This window comes from Eumetopias jubatus, unplaced genomic scaffold, assembly GCF_037043125.1.
Source record: "Eumetopias jubatus isolate StellerSeaLion01/CBP00866 unplaced genomic scaffold, mEumJub1_p1.0 scaffold_1, whole genome shotgun sequence".
NCBI lineage: Eukaryota > Metazoa > Chordata > Mammalia > Carnivora > Otariidae > Eumetopias > Eumetopias jubatus.
In genome coordinates this window covers 7,040,399-7,051,421 of record NW_028274807.1, presented here as the reverse complement: position 1 = coordinate 7,051,421, position 11,023 = coordinate 7,040,399, and the positions used below count along the sequence as shown (strand labels likewise).

Sequence of the window (11,023 nt, the reverse complement as noted above, 5' to 3'; positions counted from 1 at the left end):
CCCTTCCCACCTCCCCCAGGGCTTGTGTGATTGAGACAACTTTCTACTTCACAGCAAAATCAGGGAGAACTGTTTTCTGGAACCTGGCTGGCCTCCCCCGGGTGGCCTCCCCTCCCCCGGCCCACCTACTCTGCCCTGGTTGCCGGGCACCGGTTGACCTCAGAGGTGGAACTCTCCACAGGGTTCTGAGTGGTCAGTTGTGGCCACAGGACACTGGCCCTCGGAGGCAGAGCTGTGGAGCCCGACGCAGCCATGGAGGACCCCCCGTCGGCCTCCGGATCCCTTTGGCAGCTGGTGTTGGAGCACCTGTGGGGGGCGCTGCTGGTGATTTCTGGAAGTCGGCCCGTGTTGTTCTGGGCAGTGCTGGTATGGACTGTGCTGCTGGTTTTCCTAGTGAAGAGACGACTCACCCGAAGAAGCGCAAAGGCTTTGGGGCACAGGGGCTCTGCCCGCCACGAAGTGTGTGGAGCATGCTGTGAGGAGAGTGGCCCAACCACACAAGCCGAGGCCGCCCTCAGGCCACCCGGGGTGGTGCCCAGTCCTCCCCCGAGAAAAGCCCTGTGCTTGTCAGCAATGAGCACACACCTGAGCAGGTTGGTGCTTTGGGACACTGTCAACTTTCTGAAGAAGGCACCGAAGAGCCAGCCTCTCGACCTTCCCCAGGTCACCGGGGAAAAACCCATCCTCCGAACATCAGAGAAGGATGGAGAGCAACTTCTGAGGAAAAGAAGGAAGGATTGGCGTGAAAACACTCCTTTTCCAGAAGGACCAGAACTGCTGAACCAAGAAGTTTCGAGATGGAGGCAGAAAGGTCAGGAGAAGGAGGGAGAAGAAAGGCTGGAGCCGTCGAAGGCACGCATGGAGCCGGTCCCGAAAGATCAGGCCAGCCGGTCCCCGTGGAGGGCCAGACCCGGGCGCCAGGCCGTCCCCCCGCCTGACCTCCCTGCAGATCACGCCGGTGCCGGGACCTGGGGAGTCCAGCCAAAGAGGGGAGCAGGGATTGGCGATCAGCCCGCCCATCGGGCACCAGTGGATCTGAAGGGCGTCCCTGAGGGTGCTGGCTGCCCCGGGTCCCCTCCGAGTCCCGAAGGGGAACAGCAAGACAGAGCCAGACAACTGCGGGCAGAAAGGCGAGAGACCGCGGGGCTGACACGACAAATCCACAGCCTGCAAACCCAGGAGGACCCTTTGCAGAAGGAAACTTCCCAGCTGGACAGGGAGATTCAGCAGCTGAGGCTGAAACTTCAGAACCCCCTGGATGAACAGGACCCATACATCCTACAACTTCACAGAAAAGTGTTTCAGGCGGAAGCTCAGTGCTTGGAAGTGAAGAAGAAACTGGCCGGCGTGTACAGAGAAATGAACTTCACGTGCCAGATGCGCAACCTCTACAAGAAGATGGCCCAAGACCTGGGCAAGGAGCTGGAGAGAACCACCTCCTACTATCGCAAGGTGGTCCTCTTCCATCAGGACAGAGCCACAAAAAGCTGGATGGAAGCTGCGTCCAGAGAGAGAGAGATCCAGGAGCTAAGGAAAGAGAATGATCGCTTGAGGCGGATGCTAGCCGGTGCGGAGTCCAGCTGCCGGCCGGTCCCGAGGGACCCTCCGGGTCCGGCTGCTCCGCCCACAGCCCCCGCAGGCCGGGAAGGGTCGGGGGGTCCCTGGGGTCATCGGGCCCCCAGGGGGGAGGGAAGGCCCACCGTGAGGGCCCCGGGCCCCGGGGTCGCCTGCAGGGCTGACTGGGCTCAGGGCAGCTGGGCTCTGAGCCGCCACAGCCCGGCTCAGCATCTTCACAGAGCTCTGTGAAGAAGGTCTGACGGCTCTCTCTCCGGTGAAACGGCTACTATTTCGGAACTGACGCCACAGTGACTCTCCGCGGGAGAGCCGTGTGACCCCATCGCGGACTGTGCACATAGAGCTTCGTTCACATTGTCGTGATTACACAGCTTCCCGCCAGACGCCTTAGAACTCTAGGCTCTAGGTATGGTGTTCGGATTTAAATTAATGCCACTGGGCCTGAGGACATCCTCTATCGTGGACATGGATAGAGACTTTCAACAAGACCATTCCCGCGCTCTAGGACTAGGGTTACAGTTCCGCAGAAATGACTCAGTATTTATGTGAATAAAATGTGATTGCCTTGAAAAGAGAGAGAGAAAAAAACTTAAACAAAACAACATACCACTCAAACTGTATAAAATAGTTAGTGTAGTCCTAAATTAAATTTTAGTCCTAACTCATATTTTAGTCCTGAAGTCAGATTTTAGTCCTAAATTCAAATTTTAGTCCTAAATTCAAATTTTAGCCTTCAACTCATATTTTAGTCCTTAATTCTTATTTCAGTCCTAAATTCATGGGACTAGCTTAATCTTCAATTTATAGATAGGAAAGCTTAAGACTCTGCAACCATTTCTTCCTTGTTCTGTGATTTTTCTTAATCTTTGTTTTGTTTAAGATAGTATTTATTGTTTAACATTTATGAATTTTAAGCAGTCCAAATACAAAGTTTTCTCCCGATGACAAGCATACACTCCCATGCACGCGGGCGTGGGCCCACGCGCACACCCCAGGATGCAGAATCTAGACTATTGTAGTTGCTTTGTGAGTACCTGAAGATGTAAAACTAAAATTGACAATTTCATTAATTGCTTGTAGATAAATAAATTACTGAAAGGAAAAAAACGTGTGTGTGCAATGTGTAAAGAGAGGACAGTCTCCTTGATGTTCTGCACAGAGAGCAGAGTGTCCCGATGGACCAGGGAAGATCCCAGGCAGGAGCCCTTCTCCGACACGGGGTGCGGCGGAGGAGGAGGCCAGGGGACAGTCCCCAGCTGCAGCAGGGAGAAGGGCAGGACCAAGGAGGGGGCTCCCAGCCTCCATCCACAGGGGGAGGCGGTCCCACCCCTGGGCCTGCAGGGAGGCCAGGGAGGTGGCATCTGCTGAACCCAGTGGGGGGCAGTCCCGGGAATGGGGCAAAGTGCCCCCCTCTGCCCTCCAGGCCCCCATGGACTGCTGGTGCAGGGCAGCCCCCAGAGGGCCTGGAGAGCAGACAGGAGAGTCCGCCTCGGGCACAGGGCAGGCAGAAAAGAGTCCAGAAGCAATTTGGAGACGGACCCACACACACAACTCTATTTGACCCAAAGTGTGCCTGTGTGTGTTACTGCCTGCATTCGCACCCACATATGTAGTGAGAATCTCTGCAGCTCCTACGATGTCTCTGGCGCTGTCCTGCCACGAGGGGCGAGGCCCGAGGACCCCCAGGGCTTCCGACCTAGTGAGGGGCAAGGCCAGGTAATCCAGAGCAAGGGGACAAGGAATAGCAATCTCTGCTCTGTGGAGAATTCGAATAGGGTGACGGCTACCGGGTTCAGGGGCCACACCCAGAGGGTCGTTCCGGCTGAGATGAAGGTCACGGGAGGTAGCCTGGGAGGGCAGGGGGGCAGAATGTTCCCGGCAGGGAGCACAGGAGTATAAAGGCCGAGGCAGGGCTGTGCTGCCGGGGCTGGGGAAACAGGGCACAGGTGACAGGCAAGGGGGCTGGCAGCAGGTGCCCTGCCCAGAGCTCTCCTTCGTGCAGGGTAGAGACACTGGGGCGGGTGTAGACCTGGAGACAGGGGTGGTGGCTGGGCACGGGTATGATGTGTGTTGTGCACAGATCTGCGTGGCTTTGGGGACAAGGGAACGAGGGGAGGGGGAGACGTGGCTGGGTTCTGGGAGGGGGCTCACAGGGTCTGCAGGGGGCACTGGGGGCTGGCACTGGGGTGGTCGTCATGGAGATGGAGGGGGAGGACAGATCGGGGCTGTGTTTGGGCAGTTGGGGGGTCAGAGGAGAGGCAGGAAGGAAGACTCCCACCTTCTATAAGATGGCTGTGTGTTGTCTGGGCGTCCTCAAGGAACCCTTAGAAAAATCTCTGCGTGGGGCCCTGAGGAGACTCAACAAGGCATGGACCCACTGCACGCAGTGGGGAGCCCGCTTTCTGAGGGGTGCGGCGTGGAGCAGGCCTGTCCATCTGGGCTCCTGCCAGGTTTCCACCGTCCCCGATGGCCCTCCTGAGCAGGTGGTCTCACCTCCCAGTTGCACCCAAACCAGGGACCCCGGGGGCAGCTTCGGGAGGGGCTGGAGTGCAGGGGAGGATTTCCAAGGGGGCGCACGTCCAACCCGATGAAGCCAACGCGGCTACCAGTGGGAACCATGACAAATTTCAAAAGAGAAATTTTAAAAAGAGACAAAGAGAAAGATCGAAAGCGCATATGGATCACTTGAAGACCTTGTCACAGAAGATTCGGATTCCTCAGGTTGGGGAGCTGAGACCCTGCTCGGCCCCCATGTGCCATCTATGCTGGGAACAGATGGGGAGTAGCCAGGATCCTTACCTGATGATGGGATCGGAGTGGGGGCAGTCGGGGGGCAAGGGCATTTCTGGCAAAAGGCCCACCACAGGCAAAGCCCCGGGGCACAAAACAGCCTAGTCTGGTGAGCAAGGCAAGGTTGTGCCGTTAGCTTTCTGGAGCCCAGAAACTCAACGCTGGGAGGGTGGGGGCGGGAGGCAGAATGGATGCACACCCTGTGCACCCGGACTGTTCCCACTTACCCTGTCCAGGGCTCCTGTCCTCACGGGCAATCTTGTCCCTGGAACAATGCCCATTTCAGAGGAACCCAATGAACCATAGACTTGAGATGCTTCTCAGGGAGACCAGCCACGGAGGAACCACTTTGCTCAGGCACAGCAACAGCTCTGCAAAGAAGGAAACTCTTCAGCTTGAAGATACCTCAACGCCTTCACACCACACGCAGACGCACACACACACACACACACACACACACACCCCCCTTTGTCCCCTAAGCAGGTTTCTGATAACTCAATGGGCTGTGCATTTAGGACACAGCAAATGCAAACACAGCTGCTAAGGATTTGGTAACAAGGTATATTTTCACCCCTTTCGGGGTTAAAGAGTATGTATTTTACTGTTGTCCACCTCAACTGAAGAGTAGAAATACAGATAATTAATATGGTTTTTGAAGCCTCACAAAATCTATATGCTTTCTCATTTCACGCAGCAAATTCTCCTTGACAATTCCCGCAGGTACAAGTTTCAGGGACAGCTGCCAAAAAGACCGTGTGTACTTCGTAAAGGGTGATATGCTGGTTAGACTTTTATTTTTCATTCACTCACTTGCGCACTCGGGAATGATTTATGAAGGGCCTTCTGTGTGTGCCAGGTACCAGGCCCATTTGGGTACCGCTAAGAACACGACAGACACGGTCCCAGCCTGAAAGAGTTGACCTTGAGCAAGAGGCAGCTGGTGACCCAGGCCCTTCCCGGGAGGACAAAGACCCCGTGCCAAGGTCCCGCTCCGGTTCGGGTTCCCGGGAGCCAGGGAGTACAGCACTGTCAGGGAAACTTTACTAATTAGGGTTTATTAGACCAGATTACAGAGCCGGAAGAACCGCATCACGGATAGAACAATGGAAACAAAAAAAGTGATGAAGCCATGCATTCACCCAGTTCTTATAAAATTCCCAAGAAGGACTTCCAGGATGGAAATCTCCAGCTCGGGCTCTGACCTCAGGCTTCTTTCTCAGGAGGAGTCCGATCGATCGCGGCTCCTCGCACCCTGAGCCCAGAGCGGTGTGCACGAGGAGGCAGCTTCGCAGAGGCCAAAGGCACAGGATCGACTGGGGCCACATGACTTTCGTCCGAGGAGCCTCATTTACTGGCATGTGAAACCAGAATAAATCATTCTGGCCATGCAGGCTTGCGCCCAAGGGAGAAATCACACTTGTGTTGTTCTCCAAGAGGGTAACTTGGTGCCAGGCGCACCGCTGTGGAGCCCGGGCACAGCAGGGAGAACCAGAAATGCAAGTCCTCTTTCTGTAAAATGTTGCCATTGTGCTCATCATGGGTTTTCTGCATAAATTTTCATTCTTAAAAATAATATTGCATGCAAATATTTATCTTGATTATGGAGTCTTCTTGGCATACCTTAAATTTTTTTATTATTATAAAATATACATATATAATTTACCATTTTACCTATTTTTTTTAAGGATTCATTTATTTATTTTAGAGAGTGAGCGTGTGCGAGCGGGAGTAAGGGGAGGGGCAGAGGGAGAGGGAGACAGAAGCAGAGAGGCAGACTCCCCACTGAGCATGGAGCCCAGCTCGGGCTGGATCCCAGGACACGGAGATCATGACGTGAGCCGAAGCCAAGAGTTGGAGGCTTAACCGACGGGGCCAGCCAGGCGCCCCTACCTGTTTTTAAGTGCAAAATTCAGTGGCATGAAGCACATTCCCGTTGTTGTGCAACCACCCCCACCATCCACCGCCAGAACTGTTTCGTCCTCCCAGACTGAACCTCTGCCCCCAGGAAACACACACTCTCCTCTCCCCGCTGCCCCCCGCCCCTGGCACCCGCTATCCTTCTTTCTGTGTCTAAGAGCCTGACTGCTCCAGACACCTCATTTAAGTGGGATCACACAGGGTCCGTCCTTTGGGCCTGGCCAGTTGTGCTGAGCGTGATGACTTGAGGGGTCCTCCACGCCGTAGCAGGGGTCAGAATGTCAGGATGTCATTCTTTTTTAAGCCTCAGTAAGATTCCGTGTGGGGCTAGAGCCACATTTCTTTCACCCACGTGTGCATCCACAGACATTTTGGTTGTTTGCCCCTTCCCGTTACTGGGAATGACGCCCCTGGAACAGTGGTGTGCAGGTATCTGTTTGATTCCGGACTTTCACTTCCTTGGAGTGTGAACTCAGAAGCAGAATCATGGGATCCTATCGACAGATGAATGGATCAAGAAGATGTGAAATATATAGATAGATAGATAGATAGATAGATACAGTATATGTGAATATGTGTGTGTGTGTGTGTGTCTCTGTGTGTGGATATATGTGTATATATACACACACAATAGAATATTATGCAGCCATCAAAAGGAATGAGATCTTGCCGTTTCCAGTGACGTGGATGGAACTGGAGGGTATTATGCTGAGCGAAATAAGTCAGTCAGAGAAAGACATGTATCCTATGACCGCACTGCTATGAGGAATTCTTAATCTCAGGAAACAAACTGAGGGTTCTAGAGGGGAGGGCGGTGGGGGATGGGTTAGCCTGGTGATGGGTATTAAGGAGGGCACGTACTGCATGGAGCACTGGGGGTTAAACAATGAAACATGGAACACTCTATCAATAACTAATGATGTAAGGTATGGTGATTAACATAACAAAATTAAAAAATATTAAAAAAAAAAAGATTCACGGGATCCTATGGGAACTCCAGCTTTGCTTCTTTGAGGAAATTCCCTCCTGTTTCCCACAGCGGCCACCACATTTACATTCCCACCGGCAAAGGCACAAGGGTCCCAGTTTCTCCACATCCTCACAGACACTTGTTCCTTTCTGCTTTTGTTCTCCGATGACAGCATCACAATGGGCCTGAAGAGGACACCCTCTCAGACTTTGTGCCCGAGGTGAGGTGTCCCTCACCCCACCCAGCCACGGCTTCCTGTCTCCCATGGGTGGCCCAGGAAGAAGTCCCATCCCTATTCAAGGATTAGCATTCTGTCCTGATGGAACCCCAAAAAGGGGGCTTTCCTGTGCCCCCACACGGACCCGCTGGGTTTTTAGTGCCTTGGCTAAGACCACGGTCTGTGTCCCTGAGCCCAGTGGTCAATTCCCACAGACGTAGGTGAGCCATGGGAAACATGGGAAGGACTAGGGTCCTTCAAGGCAGCTCCTCTGACAAGCCGCACATCCTCAGTTTGGTGACCAGAGTGCCATCTGACAAACATACCGCTGAACACCACTTAAATTAAATAAAAAAAAAAGGTTTTGAATAATATCGTCTCCTACGTGTTCTTCTGCAACTTGATTTTTGGCTCAGTCGTCTGTTCTGGAGAATTGTTCACATTGATGGATGCAGCTCTAGTTCATTCCTTTGGGAGACTAAAGAGAGTCTTGAACACGAAGACCTCTTTAACAGCCCCTGTGGGCCAGACGGGTTGTTTCTAAAACTGCGTGCCCTGGGCCCGACCCCCCCCCCCGGTCTCTTTCTGGGTGGATTTGAGAGAGGATTTCCTCTGGGGACACAGACAGTCTCATGCGTGGGCACAGCGGAGACACCCCCAGCCGGGCAGGACAGACAGACGAGCTCGTTATTTGCGGATGGGAGATGCACACAGGGGTGCGTGCCCTAAAACCAAAAACCAGAAACACAAATGCCTGAGGGATCAGGGCACAGAACTAAGACAGGAAGACGGGCAAGGGGGACTCAGGATGCTCTGTATACGTTATGGGAATGCGAGAACTCAAAACCCTGGCTCCCAAATTTGGCCCTGAGCTTTCTGGGCCCAGCAGAGAGAGAAACCCAACCAGGGAGAAAACACCCTTCCTGAAAGAAGGAGGGACTTGCTCAGGACTAGGCTGTCAAAGAGCCTCCCGTGGGGCCCACACCAGAGACCCTGGTCGTCACGGGCTGTGTCCTCCTGTGATTCCTTCGTACACCCGTCTCAAAGGAGGTATCCAGGACCCCTCGGGGACAGCCCTCGCTAGGGGGATTTGGGCTCCCTGGGCTCCCAGCACGCAGGTCTCACCCCCCACCACACAGGTCCCCTCTGTCCTCCATGAGGTGTCTGTCTGTCTGTCTGTGCTCGGCAGCGCCCCCTCCGAGGGCAGGAACTGGGCTCTGCAATGTGCAGGCCGCTCAGAAAGGCAAAGCGCCCGCCCAGCGGAACCGGGGTTCACCCGCAGCGTGGAGTTGGGCTTCTTCTTCATGGGGGCGTGGGGCGCGGCGGGGTGACAGCAAACACCTCCGGCTGCTCCAGTCTCTCTGTCCACGTGGGGATGATGGGGTCCAGCTCCTCTGTAGGACGATTAATCACCGCTTCTCTCCAGCTCCCTGCTCCTGGTTAATCAGAGTCATAAAATATCTTACTGTTAGGCCACGTCCTTCTGCAATCCTGGGTAAGTCCCTTTGGAAAGAGAGCCTCTGCCAAGCCTCCTGACGTGGATGCCCTGGGCCTCAGGGGGGCTTTCGGCAACTATCTTGAGCAGAGCCGTCTGAAGACCCTGCCTCCCCCCTTGGCCATCTGGGCCCAGCAGCTGCCTGGTGAGCATGGGACCCACCTGGAGTCTGGGTGAGTCACCTAGGAAAGACGCCGTGCCCTGGCCACCAGCCTGGGGAACCGTGTGCCTTCCCTCCTGAGCTCCTGGTGATGGCGTGCTCTTCAGCCCTGGTCCCCGCCAGCATGGAAATCAGAGGGCCGGCCCCACACCCAGGGCAGGGAATTCGTACCTGGCCAGGCGGCCGGGTCAGGTCCTCAAGAATCGGAGACCAAGGCGGCAATTTCACGGTGCTCCACCCAGAAGGTGGCTCAGCCTTGTTTGTAGGGCCGTGCGTACTCTCCCAAAGGATGTTTGGGAAAGGAACTTGCTATTTGTCGTTTTAAGCTGTGTAAGTGAGGTTGCCGGGAAGTGACAGCTAGGGACGGAGTTGGGCCGGGTTTTTTCGGAAAGGACAGCGCCGCTGTGAAATGTGAAACCCAAGCTGTTGTTCAGGCTCAGGGATGGGAAGACAAGTGCGGAAATTCTGGACTCGCTCCACTATTTGTGGGTCGCTGTCAGGATGCGGAGCATGCCCACGGAAGGAGCGGGAATGACAAGTCACCCCTGCGGGCCTGGGCCAACAGACGCTGAGGGGCACGGGCTCCTTGTGCCGAAAACCCCAGGGAGGAGAGGTGCTGCTGGCTCGCAGCTGGGTCGCCCTGGTGCTCTCGGGAGCCCCGTTCCGCCCCTGCTGTTGTGACGCCTGGCTGGTGGCGGCGGCAGGCGTGTGGTCCGGTCCACAGGACGGGGTGGTGTCAGGGGAAGGGCAGATGGAGAACAGGGAGCGCTTTTCGGTGGCGACACACAGACTGGGATAAGACGCTGAGTATGTTCTGTCCCTGAAGCCCAAGCCAGCAACGGCTCAGGTGCCAGAGCACGCCAGGCCCACATCCTCTGTGTCTCCGTGGACGGGCTGCCCACCTGAGCCAAACGCAGAGTTGACAACCCCGCGCTCATTTCCGAGGCAGGCGCAAAGGCTCCAGTCCAAGGCTGGGACACAGAGCACGGTTCACAGAGCCGGTGAGGCCAGAGCAGGATTGGAACCCGCGTCTACGGAAGAGCGGCTCTGGGTCCCTTGCCTTCTCTGATTTGCCCACGCACGGGCCGTGTCTCCGCTGGCCTCCTGCCTCCTGCTCTGCCCTCTCCTCTCTCCACCCCGCTCACCCTTTCCTTCCTCGCCTCCTCTTCCCGCCTGTCTGCCCAGAACCCGACCCAGTCCGGCCCGGACCGAGCCTGGTGCCGGCGCTGTGCACTCGGAGACACCTGAACGTGCTCGCTCACTCGGGAGCACTTGCAACGGCCTCGCTAAGTAACACGAAAGAGGGTAACGCCCCGTGTTTCCCCTCAAAAATCAGGGGAGCGGAACACTTTACTCATCTCTCTCTGGCGGGTTTCCAGCTCCGGGTGACATTCACTTCATGATTTCTGATAGACCCTGCTCAGCCAGGATTCAGGGAGAGGGTCTTCCGGAGAGAGGGGCCTGCTGGGTTTCTGAAGACGTGCTGTCGGGTGGGACGGTGAGGAAGGGGTGACCAGGTTTCCTGGGGCTCATGTCCAAGTCGGCCCCTTGTTGTTCCGCATCCCGGGCGCAAGGTGTCCGCTCTGCGAGCCTCCGTCTTTCCATCTGGATAAGTGGGGGCATTGTCAATAGCGACCTGACGGTGTGGTCGTGAGCGTTCCCTGAAAAGCACAGGGCAGACTCACGGCCCAGCACGGCAGGTAGGCAGAGCCGCGGCTCCCTTCAGCAGGCCAGTGAGGCCCACGGACCCCTTCCCAGAACTGTATGTTTAGATACCTAAAGTAAAATCCAGAAGGATGACAAATAACACACAAATACCAAAATGGGTATTGAATTATAATTGCGGAAAGCAACGCATGTGCATCTTTTCTAAAGCATGTGTAGTAAGATCCAGGGGCA

At 55.4% G+C, this 11,023-nt stretch overlaps 1 protein-coding gene across 1 annotated transcript; it reads left to right on the top strand.

Moving 5' to 3' along the window:
• Positions 1-240: 240 nt before the first annotated feature.
• LOC148164962 (uncharacterized) lies at positions 241-10,778 on the top strand. The gene is made up of 5 exons (XM_088021243.1): positions 241-1,042; positions 1,109-1,649; positions 9,027-9,109; positions 10,310-10,429; positions 10,699-10,778. The coding sequence occupies exons 1-5, from the start codon at positions 253-255 to the stop codon at positions 10,776-10,778; spliced, it is 1,614 nt and encodes a 537-aa protein (XP_087877369.1). The 5' UTR covers positions 241-252.
• Positions 10,779-11,023: the final 245 nt, after the last annotated feature.

Bases quoted from the DNA above. Each gene is read 5' to 3' on its own strand.
- LOC148164962 (XM_088021243.1), top strand. From the start codon at position 253: ATGGAGGACCCCCCGTCGGCCTCCGGATCCCTTTGGCAGCTGGTGTTG. The intron at 9,110-10,309 runs GTGAGCATGGGA...CTGTCTGCCCAG, and splicing joins CTGGGCCCAGCAGCTGCCTG to AACCCGACCCAGTCCGGCCC. The intron at 10,430-10,698 runs GTAACGCCCCGT...CCCGGGCGCAAG, and splicing joins GCTAAGTAACACGAAAGAGG to GTGTCCGCTCTGCGAGCCTC.